The sequence below is a fragment of the Vidua macroura genome, chromosome 11, assembly GCF_024509145.1.
Source record: "Vidua macroura isolate BioBank_ID:100142 chromosome 11, ASM2450914v1, whole genome shotgun sequence".
Taxonomy (NCBI): domain Eukaryota; kingdom Metazoa; phylum Chordata; class Aves; order Passeriformes; family Viduidae; genus Vidua; species Vidua macroura.
The window spans coordinates 16,254,203-16,278,014 of record NC_071581.1 but is presented as its reverse complement, the minus strand read 5'-3'; the positions used below and the strand labels follow the sequence as shown (position 1 = coordinate 16,278,014).

Genomic DNA, 23,812 nt, shown 5'->3' with positions numbered 1-23,812 from the left:
CTGCTTTGACCACTGCCGTGGGCCAGGTGGCCAAATCCTTTCTGTTCTCTGTCTGTCTCCCCTATTTAAAATGATTTTGTGCTTTTGAAGAGAGGATGGGGAAGGGACAGGAAAGAAGGAAAGAACTCTAAACTGGGCCCTGCAGCCACTCTAAGCTCACTTGATTTCAGTCTATATAGTCCATCAGGAGTCCACGACCTGTGTTTTGTAAGAAAAAGCACATTCTCCACTTTTGTCCAGGTTTCTGAAATTTTGAGAGGAATCTGCACTTGCACTAAAGAATTTTTAGACTTGTCCACAACTACACATAGGTGCTGAGTGTCCATTGCTCTAGACATAGCTATGACCAAGGGACCAAAATGGGATGTTCTTTAAAAAGCCTTTTTGGAATGAGTTACCAGTCACAAACTGTGAGTGCGTGGGTTCTCCAGGGTTTTCTTAGGAGCAGCTGCCTGCACCTCTCTGTCCTGGGATGGGCTGCTGGAGCTGCTGAGGATTGTGAGATTGAGGGTGGTGAGAGGTGCTGGGGGGAGCTGTGGCAGCGAGCTGAGGCAATGTGCCCCGACAAGGAGATTCACATGAGAATCTCTGCAAAGGGAGCATTGTCACAGGAGCAGTGATGCATTTTGGAGTGATGACAATGACTTCATGGAAACATCAGGTCAGTGGTAGAAAGGACAATAAAGGGAAAATGCTAGGATTAACATGTAGAGGGCTTGGGAGCAGTGCAGAGAAGAACTGCAGCCTGCTCCCCTTCTCCATGGGGCATCTTCATCTCCATTCTTACAAGCAACACTAAATCCAGAGAAGGTTCAGATGATGATGGTCAGAAAAGCAGGAAATAGCTAAATAAATTAGGAGGCATCAGCCTGGAAAAGGGATAATTATGGGGGATTTTGCAGAGGTCTGCATCCTGACGTATGTTCTGGAGACACCAAATCCATGGTTTTCATCCTCTCCTGTGCAAGAACTACAGGATATATCCAAGTAGTAGGAGGCACATTTTCATTGCTTGCTGTCAAACTCCTTCTTGCAGGACACGGTGAATGATATGGGTGTTTATATGTTCTTCACAGAGGATTGAACAATTTAATGGAAACAAAATCCTTTCAGGAGTACTGAGTGAGCAGAATCTCCATCTGGCTCAGTCTGTCTGTGCTTACAGGTGGTTGGAGAGTGGTAATACTGTTCAGTCAAGGTGTGATACATGCACATCCTGTACTTCTGCTCTCTCACTTCTTGAAGAGTGTCCTTGTCCGGGCTGATCCCCCATTGCACAGGGACAGCCATTTTAAGAGCATGTGGGTATCACCTCATCTCTGCCTTCCAGGTCACAGCAGTGACTTCTGCAGTATTTGAGTACAAGTGGCACAGAGGTTAAACTGTCCAGAGAATTTGCAGATGCAGCTGCGGGGAGGGATTTCAGGAAGTTCTGGTTCGGTCCTTATTAAAGCATTGCTGGATTTTGTAGAGGAAGAAGCTGTTAAGTCACTGGAGGCTTGAAGAGTATCCTGGGAGTCACAGAGGAGGTTGTAATATGCTGGACCCATTCCTAGGTGGCGACAGCAAATTGTTAATGATGCAGGAAAAGCCCAAGTTTTCAGGTAGTGTTTTGAGAAAAGTTGGAGTCTCTGTTTTCAAAATACATGTGATGAGTTACTCCCCACTCGGCTGGTAATCCAGGATAATGCCAAATGCTTTCAATAGGGATATGCTATTTAACTCAACAGGCCCTGAAAACTTTGACCTAGAAGTACTAGAAGTGCTGATTGTTGGTTTTAATGCAGATTATTAGGAAATTTCAGAAGGCTGGCTGAAACCGGCCAGTGCTGGAATTACCTGTATGCCACTGCCCTCTTGTTTATTTTGGGCAGAATTTTAGGAATGGGGATCTTTTTTTAATTAATAAATAACTTAAGGTTAGGCATATGATTAATGCCACTCAGTTTATGTTTACAGTGAGTACCATAAGTTCACTCAAACTACTCCGGCTTGTTGCTTAAGATGACCATGGTGATGTGATAAGGTGACAATCTAGATTTAAAGCCCCTAGTGTGGTGCCATGTCCAGGTTCAGCACTACACAACATTTGAGTTGAAGAAGTAAACTCTACGTAACATCAGCAAAGTGCTGGGTGAGCGAGTTAGTTTCCTTAACTGTTATGTTAGTGGTTTTCTGGGGAGAATAAGATTCAAAACAAGCTTTTTCCAGGCATTGTTGCTGTATGTACCACCTTTGTCATTGTCTTCAAGGTCTTTATTCAGTCACTTTTCACTGGAGTTCCCCACCACCGTTGGTGCTACAGCAAGAATTGACACTGTGAAGCTCAAGTCATAAAGGAACATGAGGAGGGTTTTTTCAGTAGGATCAGCTGTGATCTCTAGGTAATGAAACCTTTATTTCTTACACTGCAGAGCCAGTAATGTCTGCATTGGCCCAAGCATTTAGTGAGCTCATCCTCATGGTTGGACATGCTGTTTTATTTTTTACTGGGAGCCTTACCCAGTACATGATGTATAAGCACTTCACTGCTTAGATGCAACTGATGACAAGTTCTTGGTAGATGCTTTGTAATGCCAGGAATGTTTTTTTATGCAGAAGATCTAGAAGTTTGTATTTGGATTGTATTATTAGTACGTTGAGAGATAAATTTATTTAAGTTATCATCTGAATTATAACTTCCCAACAGCTCCATTAGAGAAGTTCTGAACTGACACTCATGTAACAGGTCTGGTTTTGGGGAGACTAAAATAATAGATCAGTGATGGCAACAGAGCAAATAAAAGGGAGAGTGGGAAGGAGCCAGAGTTTTAAAAATTCAAATATATTTCAATGATATTTTTACTGGATGGAGTCTTAGCAGTAGAAGTTTGACAACAGACTCTAGAGCTCCTATCGCTTCCTCCTTTGTTTTGGCAAGTTGATTTGGCATCGTTTTTGTGCTTGCTGAGGGTGCTGCCTGTGCTGTTGTCCCTGTCTTTCATGAAGATTTGAAGCAGGACTGGTGCTACTGTCAGCAGCTTGTTTGGAGCTGATCCGGGGGAAGACGGAGCTGACTCTTGGGACATCTCTGTCTGTTCCTGTTGGATGTGTGAAACTAAATGGAGGAAATTACTCACCATTTCTAGACTAGAATTTGCTGGGAGTACTTCATACCTTTTACTCCCAAAGTTTGCTCTGAGGTCCAAAATCTTGGACTGTGGCATGTTTCAGTCTTGCTTCATTCCCTGACTTTCCCACTGGCATTCATTTGGTGTGGTACAATAAACAGGGCCTTAGACATGCACTGACTTTTGTGCTTTTCTGAGAAACCCTGAGCATGTGAGTGCTGATGCCTCAGTGTTGTAGCACTATTTTACAAGATTAAATTTGTAGTGCCCTCATGTTGTTTTTGGTTTTGGGGGAAAATCCTGGCTCACAGAAATGCTCGAGCCCACCTGCACAGGGCTCTTTCTGTTCTGTAGTGTGTTCAGTCTTTTTGTGCCTCATTGCAGGATGTTCATTTCCTGCACAGTCTCTGTGTTTCTTACATAGTCCCTTTGCCAGAGCCATCGCTCCAGGTTTAACAGTGTCTGCACTACCCTTGGGTGTATAAGGTCAGAAGATGGCCAAAGCACCTTCTTTTGCTTCCCTAAGCATCCAGCCGTATCTATATAAACCACAGGTGTCTGTTTTTAATGTCGTATCACTTTCTGGTAGAACTCTGTCTCTCTGTGAGATGTGGCTTTGATTGTGCCATTCAGAGGAACACTCCAAATGAAATTACTGGGATACATAGAAAAGAACACGTGGGCAGGGTACAGCTGTAACCTTAGCAGAATGTTACTGGCAGAAGAAATAAAAGATAATTAATATTAGAACTGACCACTTTGCATTGAACTCCCCTTTGACATTTGAGGGTTGTGTTTTAAGCTGTCTGCAGAGTGGGAAATATTGTATCCCAATGGAAACATAGAAATACTTATCAACCCTTGGAAGGGAAATACAGATTTGAGGATGCAAAAATTGCCTCTCTCCATTTGGTACACCTGTGACAGCATTCACAGACAAAGCTGCAGCTGTCTAAGAATTATTTTGTTAAATGCTTTCGTGGGAAGATTTTGGTTTTGGGAAGCACAAGTGTTTTACAAAAGGAGTTTGTTTCACCTCAGGCAAGATAAAAGAGAAATGGGTTGAAATGCACATGATGTGTTCTGATTAAAGACCATTAATTTCTTTTCAGTTACTGGTATGTGAAAATTAATATTGGGATGAATCAGGAGTGAGAATAAAATTTTAAAAATGAAAATGGTGTCCTGAGAGTTGTAGTAGTTCCATGTGGTTCTGCTGAACTGGCTTCACTGCTGTCCTGTTCTTTTGCCTTGTCTTTTGCAGGATGGGATAAACATTCTTATGGGTACCATGGTGATGATGGGCACTCCTTCTGCTCCTCGGGGACAGGGCAGCCCTACGGCCCCACGTTCACCACTGGAGATGTGATTGGCTGCTGTGTCAACCTCATCAACAATACCTGCTTCTACACAAAAAATGGCCACAGTTTAGGTAAGTGAAGGAAGGTGTTCTCAGGAGAGAGATGCTCCAGCCCTGCTCTTGCTGCTGTTTAACACTTTGCTGTATTGTAACTCCTGTCCCACACCTGTGAGTAAGGTTTAAATGGCAGGGGAAAAGAGCACTCAGCAGCTGTCAGCAGTTGTAAATTGGCTCCAAGACAGAAATGCTTCCAGCAGGTAAAATGGTTTCCATGCTGCTCAGTTTGTTTAGATACATTAGAATTTCATCCACAGCTTCTTCCTTCAGCTTTCTTTCCTCTGCTACTGCACAGTAGGTGGGAGGTTGGATAAGATGTCTAATGGCTGGACAAGAGGGAAAGAAAGAAGGAAGTGGGAGGTTTAATTAGTGTGTTGTTCAACTACCTACAAAGCCATGGTACTTGTGTCTTCATTTTTGAAGGGACTTGTCTATCTGAAAGCCTCAACATGTTAGTCTGGGCATTCCCAAAGCCAGACATTAATTCAGCACAAGAGGGGTCTGACTTAAGCATTGAGCTACAATTTGGTTCATTTCACACTTGTTTCAGTAACTGTCTTAAAGTTAAGAACTAAAAATTTTTGCCTAAATTAATACCTCAAATGTTTTCCAGGCATCTGTCATATCTTATTTGTCTAAAATAGAAATTTTTGGCCATTTTCCCCTAAAATACCATTTGCTTGGATGACACGTTCTCCACCCCAGATAAATACTTGTCTTTTTTTTTTTTTTTTTTTTTTTTAACACATAAGATGTGCAGTAAGTTTTTGTAGGTTCATCTCACTTTTTGTACTGGGATTCATTTGATTTGGCAGGGAGGGATAAGCACTCCTTTCCTTTGCTTCTCCTTACTGTGTCAGTTCTACTTCGTTGAATTCAAGATTAAAATGGTAGAAAAATACCAAAAATACCCTGCTCAAAACACTTATCAGAGCAAAGATGTTTTGAGTTACTGGCTGGGCTGAAGGAAGGAGTGGGATAGGAGTGCAGTGTGTGCCTGGAGAGTACAGAATTTCTGGTGAGCTCTTGGAAGGAGTACTGGGCTCCCCAATATTAGAGAGAGATGGAATTACTGGAGAGAGTCCAGCAAAGGCTGCCAAGGTGATGAAGGGTTTGGAGCATCTCTCCTAGGAGGAAAGGCTGGGAGAGCTGGGGTTGTTCAGGCTGCCCATGTCAGTCCAGTACTGGTAAGACAAGTAGAGGCTTGAAAGTAACAGCTGATGGTGTAGAGCAGGAGCTTTTGCTTAGGAGTGATACAAGATAAAACAAGAGCAACTGAGGTAATGAAATAGTTAAAAAGATTTCACGAAATGTCTCCTTTTAGTTGCTGTCCTTGCTTTTTAGCATGTATTTCCCTGTAGTGGTTTGTGCTGTGCTCCTCTGGATGTTTTCTGTTGTTTAAGTGGGTGGTTTTCCAGCTTCACTGTTTTTCACCCTGATGGTGCTGTTTCTTTTCATCATAACAAAAGTGTGAGAGTCAGGAGGAGGCCAGATCTTCTATTTAATGAATAGAAGTTTGTTTATTTGATATTTAATTTCTTTCTAATGACCAGAATCTCCACAGTATAAGCTGTATGAGTTGAAAAGTTGCTGCTTAATCCTTCTCTGTTTTGTACCCGGGACTGTGTTGTGCCTGGGTGTCTGGGTAGATGAAGCCAAATAAAGAGCCCAGTTCAGTAGCTTCTGTGTTACCTTTTGTCATTACCACCCTCTGATTCTTTGCCTCGTGTCCTTGCTCAGAGATTTGTTTGGTTTGGGACATTCAGAGTTCTTTACAGCAGAGAAATTATCTAGTCTTCCTTTCTTAAATTGAAGTATTCCTTTTTCTTCAAAGATGGGGCTTTTTTGGATGGAAAGCTCGTGTTTTTCTAATCTGACATTGAATGACCCCTTGAGGAACAGCCTACCCCAGTGGTGAACAATGCCAGTGGGAAGAAACAGGAAAGGTAACAAGAAAGTTACCACGCTTAGAGAGCAGCACTGGGGATAAGCACTGCTGTCCCCTGGGTGTCCTCTTGAGCTCTTCAGATGTGCAGTACAAGACATGAGCTGTCTGAGAAAAGGACAGGGAGAAGCCTCTCCTTAGCATTCACAGCTGGCTCCTGTGTGTAGCAGCTTTTCTTTGAGCTGCAGTGACATAGTAGGGATAGATAGAGAGAGGAGAGATGGTGTGGTTAGAGTAGACAGGCATGGAAGTGCAGAAGGGAGCAGCAGACCTCAGGCCTTGCTGGGTGACCCCACAAAAGCTGCAGGAACATTTTACTGCCTTTTCACAAAAGCAGAATGAAAATCTCATCTGAGGAGGCTGCTGGTAAGGGCCAGCAGAGTTTGTTTGTGTCACTGATAAAGAAACAGTGTCCAGGAGAAGTGCTCAGTGCAGTGCTGAGGAGAGGAGCCCCTTGGCCAGGAGTTACACAGCTCCTCGTGGGCACAGAGCAGAGATGTGAGGAGGGGGTGACACAGCTGTCAGCAGAGGAACCAAGGCCAAATGGAGGCAGGAGCAATGATTTGTTTGGAAGTCAGAATGCTTTATTCTCTGAAAGAAGTAACTCCTTGAAGGTCTTGAACTAATGATATTTAGTTGCTAACTTGAGAATGTCATTTTTGTGTTGTGTAAACCCAAGGTTTACCAGGAAAGGGATGAATGTGTGTTTTTCTAGGTGTTTCCTGACATGAAGCTGTGGAAGCCATGTATGTCTCCTCCTAGGAGATGAGGTAATTGTGTAATCCTACTGCAGATGCCAAGAATATTCATGAGGCTAATCAGCCCCTTTGTGAGGCCAGTTAGCTTGAGAGTGGGGTTTCAGAGTTTGATTTTGTCTTTCTTTTGATGGAATTACTGTAGCTTTGTCTTTCTAATTCACTCTTCACCATTTAAGTCCTCTCCTTTTCATCTATTAATTAGACACCCCCCTTTTGTTTTCCTTGCAATTTCTTCTGTTGCTTAACTATTATCTTCCATTGTCTCCATACTTTTTCATTTAATCAGATCCATCAGGAGCACTGTATAAGAACTGTTTTCTTGGCCATCACAAATTCTGGATGTTCTGGTTGGAGCTAAGTCTTGAACTTTATTTGGAGACGTCACATGAAAACTGTTTGACATCGTATGTAGTCTTAATTCTCTGTTCTGGAAAATGTCTTGAATGTCTTCTGGCTGCTGATGAAACACTTTTGACAAGTTCTGAGGAGAGTCCTGGCAGTAAAAAACAGTGAGATGTGGCTAGAAGTGTGATGAGAGTGAATTTGGAGAGAAAGAAGGAGAAATGTTGGGGCACCAGCCATTAAGCAGAAAGTCTTGGACCAGGACATGAGGAGGAAATGTGACTGCTGCAGGTCTCTGGGTTTAAGTGGATGAGTTTGCTCAGGGACTAATGTAGGAGTGTCTCAGATCTCAGACTTTGACAGCAGACCAAGGTAAATGGAGCAGCAGGGCTATAAAAAGAGCATGCAACCCTCTGAAGTCTTGGCATAGAAAACTTCCCGTAGTTTGAGTTCTAGTGCAGGCTCTTGGAAAGACCAAGTTAACCTAAAAAGTAAAATATCCATTCTGCAGCCAGTTTAGAGGCTGGGAGGAACATTAGGAGTAATGCAGAGACCTATTGTGAGAGACATACAGGTGTCAGTCCCAGATTTAATAGGTTTGACCCCAAAGCTTCAAATGAAGTTTGCAGACAGCAAGAGCAATGGGATGGTCAAAACAGGACTTCAAATTAATCAGATATAAAACCATGGAATCCTGGAGTGGTTTGGGTTGGAAGGGACCTTTAAGATCATGTCATTCCAACCCCTCTGCTGTGGGCAGAGACACCTTCCACTAGACCAGGTTGCACAGGGCCCCATCCACCTTGGCCTTGAACACTTCCAGGGATGGGGCAGCCACAGCTTCTCTGGACAACCTGTGCCAGGGCCTCACCACCCTCATTCACTACCAAAATGAACAGAAAATACCAGACTTGGCTACAGCCTTGTTCTCTGTATGAGCAGTTTTACCCAGGTGGCCTGATCATGCAGAGGTGTGTGGGTTTGACAGTTCTTCTCCTCAGCAGCACACTGGAGAAGTATTCAAGTATTTTCCTGGGCTGCCATTTCCTGGTCTGCTCCTTAGGATGCCCACACTACTGAACATGTTATGTTTATTGCAATCCACCAGCAGTGCTTGAGGATTCCCTGGATCACAGTGACCTAAACAGATGCTGGAGGAGTGCCCTGCTGTGCAGGCACTGGAGTGCTGTGGCTGATTACCCAATGTACATTGTCTTGTGCAAATTGAATTCTGTAAGTGGCCAGTTGTGAGGCAGAAAGAGTGATTGGTGCTGGGTGGAGAGCAGAGATGGGCTGGAAGGTCCACAGACACGTTCTGTGCACGGGGTCATGTGTAAGTGCAGTCATGGAAAGTGGAAGTCCTTTGTTTGGTTGGCAGGTGAAAATGTCAATCACACTGTGCCCTAGCACTGAACCCTCATTTAATGTCTTTATGTCACTGCCTTGATGATCACATTAACTTCATGGACTTAGACGGGAGGCCCTTCACACACTTGCTCTTGCTTCCTGACCTCTTGATTCGTCCAGTCCTTATGTGTTTAAGAAGGTTGTGGTTTTAAACTGGATCCAGGCTTTGGAGGGGCTGCAGAGACAGAAAACAGTTTCACATTCAAGCTGTGATTATTTCACTTTCTGCTGTTGGCTTTCCTGGATGCAGGTGTGTAGCAGTGCAGATGCAGAAACTAAGCAGACATGTCTGTGCAACAGACCAAGTGCTGTCAGCATAAAGCATTTTATTAGTCTGACTTACATAACAGAATGTGGAAAACATACATTTGTCTCATGGTAAAGGCAATGTAATAAGTTTATTTTAGAATCATAGAATTATTTTCTCTGGGAGGGATCTCTGGAGGTCAAGGATCCAACACCCTGCTGAAAGCAGGCCCAAACTAGATCGTGTTACTCAGGAACTCATTAAGTTTTTACTGTCTTCAAGAATGGAGATCACCTGGGAGTTTTCTGGTCCTGATTCAGTGTTTGACCAAAATTCATACTGAATTTTTCTCATTAGAATTTCCCATGTTGCAGCTTGTCTGTGTTGCCTCCAGTCTCCTGCCAGCATGCATCTCTGAGAAAAGCCTTTTTTGTACCCTCCTGTATGACAGCTGTAGGCAGCAATAGGTGTCTGCCCTAATGTTTTTGAGACTGATCAGAGATTTTTCCCTTAGCCTGTCTTTGTCTTGCTGGCCTCTGCTGGACTCACTCCAGTCTCACTGTGTCCTGTGTTGGAGAGCCCTAAAGTGAACATCATAACTCAAGTGTAGACTAACTAGTGTTGGAAAAGAAGGGAGAAATCCCATCCTTTAACCTACACTGTCACTAATACAACTCAGGATGTGTTTGATGTCCTTTGCTGCAAGGACCCACCGCTGGCTCCTGCTCTACTTGTTGCCCAGCAGGACCCTGAATCTTTTCTGCAGATCTGCTTTCTCTCCAGTCAGTCTCATCCTGTTCTGTTTTCTGGGAGTATCACAGCCTGGTGGCAGGGCTCTTAGGTTACTTTTGTTGAGCTTTGGGAGGCTTGTGCTGGATCATTTCTCCAGCTATAGCACTGTGCCCTCCAGCCTATTGTCCACTCTCCTGTTTGGTGACACCTGAGCACACTTTGTCCCATTGTCCAGGTCATTAGTGAAGACATGGAACTGTGTCGGCCCTGCCATTGATCCCTGAGGGACAACTCTTGGACTTTGAGCTGCTGATCCCAACTCTTCCATCCTGACAATCCAGCCAATTTTCCACCCACCTTGTAATCCATTCAAAAACCATGTGCTTGTCCAGGTGCTGGAAGCAGCTTCCAGCCACACAGCTACACAAGCCTGGCCACCTTTGGCTCTGAGAGGTGCTGGGGGCAGAGGAAGACTCCAGTGGACAACAGGCTCAGGGAGATTGGCCTCATTCTGGCATAAGGGTAGGAAAACATGCTTTCATCCACCTTTTCATCCAGCTGAGCAAAATAATTGCAAAGTGAAAAAAAGGTTTGAGTGAGGAACAATATCTGGGCAAAGTGACAAGGTGAGAGAAATGTTTTCCTCAGCCTCGTGTTCAACATCACCTGTGTGCACAGTCTTTGGTTGGGTTATAGAGAGGGTGCTCAACAGACAAGGTTCAAACTGCCAGGATGTTCATTAAACCATACTGACTATCTGCCATGATGTTAATTTAACTTTATTGGCTCTTTATTTAGTAAAATATTCAGGATTTCTTTCCGAGCATTTGATTTTGCTGTTTTGAATAGAAATTACTTGTTTCCTATCTTGACTCCTAAAACTGCTTTAAATTACCATTTCAGACTGATCTGGTAATGTTACATTGCAGCTCTGGGTTAAAACAGTCCTAAAATTAAAAACAGAGGGTGGTGTTCTCCTGCTTCTGCAGTGCCTTCCAGTGCCAGGCAGAAGGGAAGGAGGAGAGGTGGGACGTGTGTGAGAACTGGGTGTACTGGTGTGGGTACCAGCCTTCCTCTGGCTGGGGACACGAAAGCATTCTTGGGAGCACACATGGGGAAAGCCTGCAGCTTCCAGACTGACTCCTGGAGTGTTAGCTGGAAGTCTGGATTTAGCTGAGCCTGATGAGGTGATGGCAGCAGTGTCCCCTGTGCTGTTGGTGAGGGTGACCCAAAGCCTGGGGGGTAGAGCTGCTGGCTCTGGCTGATCCATCTCCCTGTGCTGCTGGCCCCCAGCCGTGGCAGGAGAGGCACCATCCTTTGGAGCAGTAACTGCCCCTAAAGCAGATGCAGAGCTGTGCCTGGGGTAGCTGGCTGTGGTGAGTGTTGTCTCTAGCCAGAACTCTGTTAGCCATCCCAGGCAATGGCTGCCTCAGCTTGAATACCTCTTTTCTGATATGCCAGATGTAAATATAAAGGGAAACCATAACACTTTTTTTCCATCATTTCTGTTTGGAGCTGTGTCAGCTGAGTTGAGGATGAGGCTGTTCTTGGCACAGTGTTTCTCAGGTGCTCCTGGCTGCAGCTTGGTCCTGTTGCAGGGCTGTTCCCCAGCTGTAATGCCAAGTGCTGAATATTCATTCCTTTTTCTCTGGCTGATAAGAAGAATCAGTTACAGCCTAAACCAAAGCAATTTTATACTAAAACTCTGTTTCTAACACCACAGTGAATCTTGAAAACTAACTCCTTCCTAGTAACAGAGGGAGAAGCAAAGGAAAGAGGAGCTGCTTTTAGAAAATCAAATTTTTGGGAGAGATATTGAGAACATTTAGGCTTTTTCCTGAACCGTTCTCCAGATGCAAAACTTTGCAGAGGAGGGAATTGGGGAGGGAAGTTACTTCTAAATACATGAGGTAGTGAAATGCAGGGTCACAGCTGGAATTTGAAATGCAGTAATGTTTTATAGCATGTTAAGAATGTAGGCAAGCGGGGAAAAAAATCCTTTGTCTTTTTAATTCTAATATTTTTCCCCCTACAGGTATAGCCTTTACAGACCTCCCAGTAAGTACACCTATTTTCAGTATTTTAAGTAAGGATGCAAACAGAAGGGAGGGGGAAGAGTGTGGGGGTGTGATTTTTTTTTTTCTGTTTGATGCCCTGTTGAAAAAACATGATAACACACATTACTGAATGATGTGGATGCTCCTTTTTCTGAAACTTCATAATCCTGTGACTGTGTTTGTGGGCTACTCACATGCCTCCTCTCATCCCTCACCACCTCTAAGAATATGTTGCTCCTTCTCCTGGAATTAAAGCAAGGATGCAAACTTCATTACAGGTCATTGTCTTCCAAATGCAGCTTTGACTCTGAGGAGGAGTACATGTGCATAGTTACACTGGTTTCTAGTCAGGTCTCACAAAAGCACAAGAAAATGTTCCCTCTTTTCTAGACCCAAGTGTTCCTGGACAAGGAGGATGTGTTCAGTGAAAAAAGGTAAACCTGGGTCAGGCATACACCAACACGTCCACTGCATCCCTCTCATACACAAGACTTCTTGTCCCTAAGGTTGCACTCCTATCTTTGTACTTAAAAACCACTAGTTAATTTACTGTGACAAATTTCTTAGTTTTGATAATTTTTTTAGGCCTACAAAGTAATCCATTTTCTTAGCTGACTTCCCTGTTGTGTGGAAGAAAGGTTGCTTTGCTTTGTTCTGTACTTCCTGTCAAAAATTTTATCTTATTCCTCTAATTTTTATATTGTGAGAAATAATGGCTATCACTCCCTGTTGACCTTCCCAATGGGATTTAGGGATTTACAGATTTCTCCCATATCCCAACTACAGCCTGCACTTAAATTGCAGTTATTTGATTGGCCTTTTCACATCACCTGTCAATACAGGGTGTTCTGGTTTTTTTTTGTCCAAGGGTCTTTGAACTTGGTAACATTGCAGTGTGTTCTAAACCAGAAACTCTTTATGTGGGTTGTTCCACAGCAGTTCATTCACTTGGTCCAAGTACAATTTATTAAAGTACAAGAACAGTTTGCCTTTCCATGAAGATTAACCTTTTGGAGTGAGGTATTGTGATAACCTTGCATGCACAGCAAGAAGATGCTTCTCTGATGTACCCTTAGTTTTTGGTGCTGTTTGTTTTCCCTCTGGATATAGATTGCATTAGTAGTCACAGATTTACCATATTCCTTCTAATTTTTTCACCACTTTGTCTTCTCATTTGGCTAGACTGCTTCTCCTTCTGCAGCAGGAGCAGTGTCCATGTTGAGATAGGCAATGGCTATTTAGGCTCCTGTCAATCAAAAATGGCTGTCCAGCACATGTACCACTGCTTTGTCATTTACTGCTCAAGTGTTGCTGTGGAGCTTCACAGCACAGATTTGGCAGGTTGTAATTCCCTGTCCTGCTTAGCTTAACTTGCATCCTGTTGATCCTGGAGTGCACAGTGAGCTGACACAGACATTTAATGTTCATGTGAAAGCTGTTCAGCTCTGTGCTGAGTCTCTGTTAGCACAGGGGATGAGCAGCTGGGGAGGCAGAGCAGACAGAAGGGTGTTCGCTGCACTGAGGTCTTGCAGTGCCAGTGAGATTGAACTCAAAACTCTCCTGAGCCCCTGGCATCTCTCTGTCCTGCTGTTTCTTGATCTGGTCAGATCATCCTCACAGGATCTCAGGCTTGTTTCTCTGTGTGTCTTGTGCAGAGGAGATGTTTTAGTGTAAAACTGGGAGAAGATCTGGCCAGGGTAGGTTTTAGCAGATGCCTCCTGGTGGAATCTCCAGTGGTTAAATGGTGTGTAAGTGGTCTCTGTACCTTTACCAGCCAGGTTACTGAGCTGTTTTCTGGTGAAATCCCCTTCTGGCTTTTACAGCAGCAGCTAATCCACAACACTGTTTTTCTGGGCCAGGAAGGAGAACAGCTGATGCCCTGTAGGCCTCCTACTATTGAGAATTATCTTTCATGACATAATTCCTCTTCAAAAAGAGGAGGAAAGAAGCTTGATGGGGTCTTTTTACCCCTTAATTGTGGATGTGAGCAAAGATGGGAGACTTCTGCCTCCATGTGGCTCTAGAGCATCCCTCTGCATATGCTAAATCACTCTGCTGCTCTGCTGGCAGCTTCCTAAGGGTGCCTACACCTGACTTCAGCATTCTCTTTTCCAATATCCTTCCCTTGGATTACTGCCTTCTTCCTTCACCCTGGCAGAGACCAATGTATTCCATGGATTATTGGTTGTTCAAACAGTTCAGGTTACTGCCTTTTCTAAAGAAGGAGATGCCAAACCCAAGACAGATTTTGGTTTAAAGTCTATCAGAGATTGTAGACTTCTTGAGGCAGTAGAGATTGTGAAGCTGATCACTTGCTGGTTTCATTTTTTATAGTTCTCTGTTCCAGGCTCAAACACAATATCCAGTGATTATAAGGTAAAGAAAAGAAAGTATCCATTATAGAGTCTGTGTTCTTCACCTGCTAAAGCTGAAAATTTAACTGCAAACAGGAGTGGGAACAGCAAACTTACCTGAGTGACCCTTGAAATGCTCTGGTTTGAGCAGCTCCACATGGATTTTTTGGCTCTGGTCCATTCCTCATTACTCACCCCTCCAGGAGGACTTTAAGGGAGAGCTTTTCCTTGCATTACAGCCTAAGGGGTGTTGAAGCTGACTGGTAACACACATCAGTAAACCCCATTACTTCTGCAATTTTTAAGCTTAAATTTTAGGGTTGGCATATCAGTGAGATTAGACAATTTAATTGACCCTTCAAAACATTGCCAGATTAGAAATAATTTCCTTGAAATGCTTGTTCCAAAATTCCCCTTTCAGAGGCAAATGGTGAAGGCAGTATTTTGCAGAATTCACAATATTAGGAAGTTGAGATGGATACTTTAATTTGAAAACCAGACCACAGATGTTGAAACATTCTTGCTTTGGCTTGTTTCAGTTTCCTCTGAAGAAATAAAGTGATAGGAAAAAACACATTTTGGCTTAGCACAGGCTGAAGTTAAAACCAAAAGAACTGCTTGAAATAGGAGTGAATTCCCACAGAGGATAAAGAGGGAGTTTTGGGGTTTTTTTGGGTGCTTTTTTTTTTTTTTTTTTTGCCAATTTAAGTCAGTGCTCAGGCCCAACTCTTATTTACACAAGCCTGGATCAGGTCTATCCTGCCTGGAGGTTGAAGGAATAATGGAAGATAAAAAGAAAAAACCAGAAGAGCCTGGGGTTGGATTGTAGGAGTGCAGAGGGACAAGGGGTTAAAAACCAGGTCAAGATGAACAGTGGGGATTTTCAGTAACTGGTGGCCAACATCAGGGCAAGAGGTGGGCCAGATGTCATGGAGAAGGTGTTCCTGAAAAACCTGGCAGGAAAAGCATCTCCTGGGTCACTGGGCTCTGGGATAGTGTCTGCCTGCATCTGGCAGGGTGCTGGGGATACGTGAACTTCCCAACAGCTGCTAAGCAGAGAGAACACTTCCCACATGGAAAAATAGAATTTTACCTTAGAGATGGTTTGAGAGATGTAGAGGGTAGGCAGCTTCTGCTCAAAGATGAGCATAGCCAAAACTGGGGGGGGGGGGGGGGGGGTTTGCTTCCAGCTTCCAAGTATTTTGGGTGTCTGATTCCTGGCTTTGGAAGCCCTTGGGTTTAAGATACTGAGAAGATAATAAGAAGTCTGAAGAATGGACTATGGAAAATATCTGATCCCTCATTAGAGATATTTCCATGTCAGCCAAATTTGAAAGAATGGAGGGACTAAATGTAATTACAGCATTTTCCTCTGGTAGCTCTTCCTTTGTCATGCTGTATTTTACTTTGCACATCTCTGACCTAAAGACTTCCTTGGTGTGGGAACAGGAAAGGAGGTGTAGTGAATCACCAGTAATGCAGTCGTTTTCAATTTCCAACCTGTATTTATAGATTCATTTCTTTCCTTTGTTTTTTGAGGTTTGATAATTTCAAAGGTAGAGGAGGTCGGTCAGGTTCTTAACCAGTTCAGTTTTGAAAATGAGAACAGAGATGCTGCAGTCCCTCCAGGAACCTGTTCCAGGCCCAAATCATCCTCATCTCTGCAACAGGGAAGAATAAGTTGAAGAAATTTTCCAGATGATTGTAGGAAAGCCCATGTCTGTTGCTATAGAGGAGGAGAGGGTCATCCTAGGTTTCTGACTTAAGGAGGGACGTCTGCCCTTCTACTGTTCTAATATTTGATATGGGTTCAACCCTGAGCAAGGCACTGCAGCCAGGCACCTTCCAGACTTCAATTCCATACAAGTGTCCCTGTGTCTTGCCCAGTGTCCAGTTTCTGGCTCCACTGTTTTAGAGCAAAGTGGAAAAAACCCCAACACCAAACAGTTCCTGAGGGGCACAAGAGAGATTTCTTCCCCCACGCTGCAGACTCTCAGCACATGCTCTGAAGCAGAGAATTAGTGAAGTTTGTGTCTGTTTTGCAAATAGAAAAGTAATTTGTGCTGCACAGAAGTAATTTGAGAGTGAATGGAACATGCTTTTGAAAAATATGATCAGTGATGAGAACCAGGCATCCCTGTACCTTTCTGGTGCTGTTTCTCTTTTCCCAGCATTTAAGTGGGCTCAGGGATTCCATTTGTATCCATAAGCTTATTATATAGCATGAATTCAGAGAACTTCTGATACACTTTGAACACCTATTTTCAATTAAATCATCCTTAGAAGCTGAATTATTGGCTGAATTTTAGAGGCACTTTCATGGTCGTAATGTTTTTATTTTCCTCAAGTTCTAATTATGTGTCAAAGCTTCCATTTGGATCTGTACACTTATTCTTAAAATGAAATTAATCTATCAGTAGTGTAATTTCTTTTCTGGATGTCTTGGGGCCTTGGGATCATCAAAGACCTAACCTCAGAGCTCCACCACTGTCTGTTCCCTTTTCATCAGAGATGTACAGTACTGAGATAACCATTTCCAAGGAATAAAAGACTTGAGTTGAAACAGGAGGGAATACACAGATCCATTGATTGAGATGATGCACCTCTCATTTATTATTATTGTGATTGTTGTTATTATTATTAATTTCCACTATTATTTCTGTTGTTGTTATATTATCTGCTGGCTCTTGAAGCTTGGTAGAAATTGTAGAATACTAAGCCAGAAGTGCCATCTACAGACTGTAGTCATGGCCTTGATCCCAGGCTGCTGGGGAATTGAACCCATTGTTCTGGTTTGATGCAATAACTTTTCATAAATGAACAATAAGTCACAGGATTCCTTGATAAGTACCCAAAGGGCTGTTGCCTCTTCCAGTTCCATTATATTTATTTCAGTTTAAAGAGCAGCTCTTTGGTTTTACCAAACCACATAACTGGAACCAGAAGGAGAAAGCTGTGTTTAATACAGGTTTGTTTTTCTCCCTTCCCAGTCAAACCTCTACCCTACAGTGGGTCTCCAGACTCCAGGAGAGATCGTGGATGCCAACTTTGGGCAGCAGCCCTTTGTGTTTGACATCGAGGACTACATGAGGGAGTGGAGGGCGAAGATCCAGAGCACCATTAAGCGGTTTCCCATAGGAGACAGGCTGGGAGAGTGGCAAGCCATGCTGCAGAAGTAAGTCACTGCCTTGGTGCTCAGCTTCTTCCCTCTTGTTAGGCTTTAAATTCTTAAGTGCTAATTTGTGCTTTCTTATGGCAAAAATTGCCACTCTGTGCATTTTGCTCAAATTGTTTTACCCTCTGTTCTGTTGTTTAAGTTCTGCCTGTGTAGATTGCTGCTGTTTCAAATGTAAAAGATATGGGAGAAGTTTTCAGCCAAAGATTGCATGGAAGCTTGTAGCAATGGAAGAACATACATTTTGGGGTGATGCACTGTGGGAGGGAAAAGACACCATAAAAACTCCTAATACAGGAGAAAAGCCAGTGTGTAAGTCAGCTGAATTCAGAAATGAAAGAGCAAGAAATAGCCTAAACCAAAGGCTTCCAAACCTAACTGAAAGCACAATTATGGCATTTTATAAATTTATGAATATTGAAAGCACTTCTCATTGCAAAAAGGATTGAGTGGAACTTGATGAGAACAGTTGGCAGGAGTTGTCAGAGTTCAGGAGTGTTATTGATGCTGTTACTTGCCTTCCAAAATGGGACCAAACTAGAGAGCCAGGACCACCCTTACCAAGAACTGTTGATTCTGCTGCAGTGAGACCATTTTATCCCTGTATTTGTTCCTTGTGTTCTCCAGAATTTTTTCTTCTGATGTGCACTGTGGGGTTGTCAGGGTCACCACTCTGGAGCTCCTCCTATAGAGCTCTTGGGCAGAAGCACTTGTATTTAAAACAACTTCCAAAAATACACACCTGTATACAATGTCATCCCTAAGAATGATTGCTGACTCATAAAATACTCTTTCTGAAAGTAGCCAAGTTGAGTGTGTGCTTTGAGCTGTGACTTGATCAGATCACTGCCAGCTTCATCATGAGAAGCCTGTTTTGATATTCGTCGTGAATAGCTTTGAGATCCTGATGCTGGCTTTTTAGATTTTGTTAAAATCCAGTGAGCATTAATATTGAGTCACTGTGTCCTGGGAATGCACAAGTGCATTAGAAATGGTCTGTTCAGGAAGATGGTTTTGTTGTGTTTGTTTTCTGACAGTGATAGTCCTTCCTCCCCAAAGATTTTTAAAAAATACAGCTTTGAAGAGTGTTAATGTTTTTAAAATCAATGCTGACACCAGATTAAAGTATCTGTGAATGTGCAGAATTCATAAGGAGGTTGAACTACTAAAGATATAATTGCTGGCAAATCAGTGATGGAATAAATTCAAGACCAGAATATTTTTCTTTTTTAGATCTGCTTGAAAGCCATGAACCTCTCTGAGGTTCAGATTTGTGTCTGCAAAGGATGTCACTGGCAGTAACACAGTATTGAGCCCTTACAAGTGACCCTTGGACAGCAGTCATAAATAAATACTGTATATGATTTGAGATTCCTAATAATTTATTTTTTCCACTCTGTAAAGTGAATTTAGAGCCTCCCTCCTGTTTGCAGAGGACCAGGTGCCTGTCCTGTAAATGCACACAGTTTAGACCCAGAAGTAGAACCTTGGTTATGTCCTAAGCAAGCTGAGTTTCTCAGTGAAATTGCAACTTCTGTTGTGTTGGTTTCTTTTAGCTCCAGTGTGATGGCTCTGTTTCACTGGTACCTCATCATCTCTTTGTATTTTCTTTTGTTCTAGTATGGTTTCGTCATATTTGGTTCATCATGGGTACTGTTCAACAGCAACTGCCTTTGCCAGAGTCACAGACACCACAATCCAGGAAGAACAGACCTCAATAAAGAACAGACAAAGTAAGTCTCTTGGGTGTCACTCCTCAAGTGTGTTTGTTCCCTTTGGAACTCTGCAGAGGAGTGGGAGTTACTCCATGAGAGTACAGAGCTGTGCACAGCACGCTGCTGGCCATGGAGTAGAGCTTGGGAATCTCTGCTAGGAGCTCTTTTCCCATCATCACTGCGTGCTCTCCACCCTCTGCCATCTTTGCCTGGAGAACTGCCCTGTTCCTTCCTGTCCCTGTCTGCTCTGCTTGGCCATTACCTGGGCTGAGATCATTGTGCACCAGAGATGCCTTTGGATTTGAGCTCTTCACTGCTGGCTGTTGCAGCAGGGGCGGTTCCATTAGCCTGGGCACAGGGACTCAGACACATCCATTAGTTTTGCTGAAGCTCTGAATTAAGGACTCTTCCAGTCCCTCTGCACATTGTGATTTCAGGTAACTTTTACATGCTGAGGGGTTTTCAGATTGACAGCCAATGTGTTAAGCTCACACTGGGTGAAGAATTTGTGTTCTGTGTTTGTTTTGGTTGCTGCTGTTTGCTCCCAAGTGGCTCATCTCTCAGCTGGTGAGGCTGTCAGCACTTTTGGTCCTGCAGAATAAGGCTTGCAGCTTTCTCCTGCTGTACCTTTTTTTTAAACTTTTCTATTCACAGGCTCAGCCTGCAGAGTGGCAGAACATTGGTGTGTTTTCTGCATTCTCCTGGCTGTTGAATACAGGCCACATGCCTGTACATTCCCCTTCCCTTTGTGAACTGTTTCTCGTGTCACCGTTACGTATCAGAGCATTGTGCCCCTTTGTGGCTTGCTCTCCATACATTGCATGTGCTTAGCCAGCATTCAGGTTCATTTGGGGACTCTGCTTTTAAATAACTTGCAGTTGCTGCCTGTTAGTGCTGATGGGCTTTGTGCTTTCCAGGTCATGCATTATGCAGCCCTGACCCCAGCCAGTGCTCCCAGTGGTGTGGGTTTAAGTGGCAGAACCTGACGGGAGGCGCGCGAGATGCTGCGGGCTCATTTGTCTGAGGACAGGTGACAAGGCAGATGGAGGGAAGGAATACAGAGCCCTGAAGTTGGGGCCTGAATAAAAGGTGTGAGGAAAACACAGATGGGGAAACAAAAAGAGGGGGAAACATAAAAGGGAATGACATCTGTGAGAGTTGCCAAACAAGGCAAAGCAGAGCTGTCAAAAGCAGTGAGACGAGAAAATGGACGTGCAAGAGAGTGAAATGAGAGCTCTTGTGTTGGTGTGAGAACCACGGCTTTGGTTCCAGATTTCAACTATAATAACAACCAGATAGACACTGAGAAGTGGGAGACAAAACAAGTCATTGCAGTTTGTTACTGGGATTGTTAATGAAGATTTACCAGACTGGGCTTCCAACTGCTCCAACACTTTGCGAAAGCCACAGCCTGTTGTTATCAGAGGCCCTGCTTGCAAAGCACCTCATGGGCCATTCCAAACCTTCCCTCTGCTGTTCATAAGGAGTGCTGGAAAAACAATGCAGTTTTAGTTTTAAGTACATTTAATTTTTATCTCTAAGTACACTTAGAAAAAAGAAATGTGAGTCGCTGTAGATCAGTAGCTTCTCTGAGCTTTCAGGGATCTCGAGTTGAGTCTTGCACTTGTGTCTTCTGACCTGCTGAAGGAACATACATGGGACATGAACTCCCAGCATCGTAAGTGTCTTCTGCCTTGTGTCTTTGCACCTCCTAGAAGTGTACAAGTCACTGAGCTGTTTCTAGTGTAGTCAACAGCTTGTACTTCTCTGGGAATACAGTGAAGTGGACTTGCAGGAACATAGTTTTGTTGATATAATTACTTCTGCTTAGTGGTAGGAGTACTGTGGAAGCAGTACTGTGCTATGATTTAAGACCACAGATCCTCTAAGAGCACTCTATTTATCTCATACTGAGCCATATGTTTGCTTCCAAGCTTGAACCAGACAGAGAATGTAATATGAGGGTGACCTAGGAACTTGGCCTCTGAAATTGTCACTTCCCCAGCAGCCTCCTTGTTTCCATCCAGTTGTCATGTCCTGCTTTTGTTTCCATTGCTGCAGAGCTCTGTGACTAAAGGACTAAAGTCTCAAAGCACCCCAACCCGCCTACTTCATCCTTCAGATCCTTCTGCTCTTGATGTTTTTTTGCTACTAAAAGATCCTTTCACATTTTCACAGGGTTTTCCTCCCCCTAATCCATAATAAACCAATTATGATCTCCAGTTCTCCCAAGCCCTTGTGCAAGGTGGTCGTGGGGACCTGGATGGAGTGGATGAGACAGCTCTTTTGGCTGTTCCTGTGGGCTGGTCCTGTGTGTCACTAGGTCTCCTTTTGCTTTCAGGAATACAGAAGCTAGTATTAGCAGGCAGAGTGGGAGAGGCTATAGAAGCCACCCAGCAGCTCTATCCTGGCCTCCTAGAACATAACCCCAACCTGCTCTTCATGTTAAAGTAAGTATGAAAAGCTTTATGTTCCCTAATGCTGAAATGTGTAAATGAAGGAGGGAAGAAGAACCTGTTCAAACATCCAGTCTGGCTGCACACCTTGCTCTGAATTCAAACTGAGCTCCCTTTGGGAGTCCTTTGCACAGTGCTTGTAGCACCATAGATGTAGCCCTTTTGTTGCTGTTTAGACCCAATGTAGCTTTGCCTCATGAAGTCAGGCATAAGTGGGTGAATTTTAGTTCTGCTGAATGCCAGAAATTCCTTCAGAGGAGTTTCTTTACTGCTGTTGTGGAGATCTTGCAGTGCTGGAGCAGTGTCAGTCATTGTGAAGGTTCCTAGAAAGGCAGATGTATGGAAAAGGCTGTCTAGGGTAGAGATTAAAGGAAGAAGTGTCCCAGTTCTCCCAGCTGTACAGAGTGGTTCTCCCCAGACTTCTGAGACATATGAGGACAATTCCCAGTAAAGCTAAATGAGGAGCTGTCCTCACTGTCACTGTGGATATTGCATTTTTTTACTCTTCCTTTCTATTTTCCATTGGCCATCAGTATTTTTAGGCTGGTGGAGTAGTGAAGGAATGATGGTATTTGACAGATTTAATACCTTCTCCCTGAAAAAAATGCTCCACAATTGAATTTTGGAGTACCTGCAGAAGAGCTGGAGGTGAAAGCTGTAAAGGAACAGTTTTTTCTTAGCACAGTGGAATTACACTTGCTTTTTTGGGAATGTCTCAACATCCCTTAGCATCAAAAATGAACTTTCCAAACTCCTTCTGTGGCAGCAGCTCTCTGGCCACACAGAGAGGCACAGACTTTCCCAGGCATTTTCCAGGGGAAGGCTGTGAGAAGGTCAGAGAAAAGAATTAGAAACAATTCTTATACCACTTGTTGCACCTGCTGTTGTGCACATGTGGAATGTGTGATTTGTTTACCAAAGGGTGATTTCTTAATTAGACACTGGATGGTGTTTGGATGGATTGACCAATTAGGTCTAAGCTGTATCAGACTGGCTGTAAGGGTTACTGAGTTTCTTAATAAGTATAGTATAATATAGTGTAAGATGATATAATAAAGCAATTGATCAGCCTTCTGCAATCATGGAGTCAATGCTAATTATTACCCAGCTGGGGGCCTGTGGCGACACCTTCCTCTGTAGCATCATCAGAGCACTGACAATACAAAGGCCCAGGAGCCTGACATGTCTTTTTGAGAGTTTCTAGGAGTTGCCCAGTCGGGCCCTAAGGCAGGCTGAGTGCAGAGCATCCCGGCTGTCACGCAGCCTTTTGTCCCTCTTGCCTCCCATGAACCCAGGTGCCGGCAGTTTGTGGAGATGGTGAATGGCACCGACAGCGAAGTGCGGTGTTTCAGCGCCCGCAGCCCCCGCTCCCAGGACAGCTACCCTGGCTCCCCCAGCTTAAGTCCTAGACATGGATCAAGCAACTCACACGTTCACAGTACTGGTAAGTGTGTGCTGTGTCTCCAGATGAGGAGAGCAGATGTCAAAGGTGGATGTGGTGTGGTATCTTAACATTACCTGCTGTTTCCATGTGTTATTCTCTGAAATGTTCCTTTCCTTTCCTTCCCAGCTGAGGGGGTGTCTCTCCACGGTCACAGAATTGGTTTTGCATTAGTTATCTTCCACAATTGTCTGCAGAGCAAGTTTATTTCAGAATAAAGAAGCTTTTGAAGGCAGTCTTCTACTGCAGCCACCTGTGACTCAGTGTTTCACTGATAGAGTGCTGAGAGGAGGTCTGGAAAGCAAAGCCTGTTTTCTGTACCTTGGAGTCTGCAAAATAATTGCTTTCCAGAAAGAACTGAGCAGAAGCTGCTTTGCAATAAAGCAAAAGGTCAGGGTGATGCACTGCACAAAAGCTTCTGCCTGCCCCATGGACTTTACCTTGCAAGCTCTAAACATGTGAGAAGGGAACAGTTCTGTTCCAGTAAAACCCAGCTCTGGAGCATCAACTCTTTGGAGTTTGGGAAATTAAACTTTAGGTTTTAAAGTGGAAAGAACAAGATAAATGAGGACACCTGAGATATCTTCCCTAGGTAATTACTGACTGTAGCTTTGGAGATGGAGTGAGCCAGGAGAAATGACCTGCAGAGCCCTTGG

At 43.7% G+C, this 23,812-nt stretch overlaps 1 protein-coding gene across 4 annotated transcripts in view; it reads left to right on the top strand.

Annotated features, from left to right (window-relative positions):
• Nucleotides 1-23,812, top strand: part of RANBP10 (RAN binding protein 10) — a 65,909-nt gene that overhangs the window by 29,395 nt on the left and 12,702 nt on the right. For 3 of the 4 annotated variants that reach the window (XM_053987228.1, XM_053987227.1, XM_053987229.1), the window contains 6 exons: nt 4,375-4,542; nt 11,994-12,016; nt 17,360-17,544; nt 19,165-19,277; nt 21,601-21,709; nt 23,011-23,159. In XM_053987228.1, the coding sequence (XP_053843203.1) occupies nt 4,375-4,542; nt 11,994-12,016; nt 17,360-17,544; nt 19,165-19,277; nt 21,601-21,709; nt 23,011-23,159 (747 nt within the window). Of the gene's footprint in view, nt 1-4,374; nt 4,543-10,279; nt 10,481-11,993; nt 12,017-17,359; nt 17,545-19,164; nt 19,278-21,600; nt 21,710-23,010; nt 23,160-23,812 lie in introns of those variants that run through there. The other variant, XM_053987230.1, reaches the window with a different exon arrangement.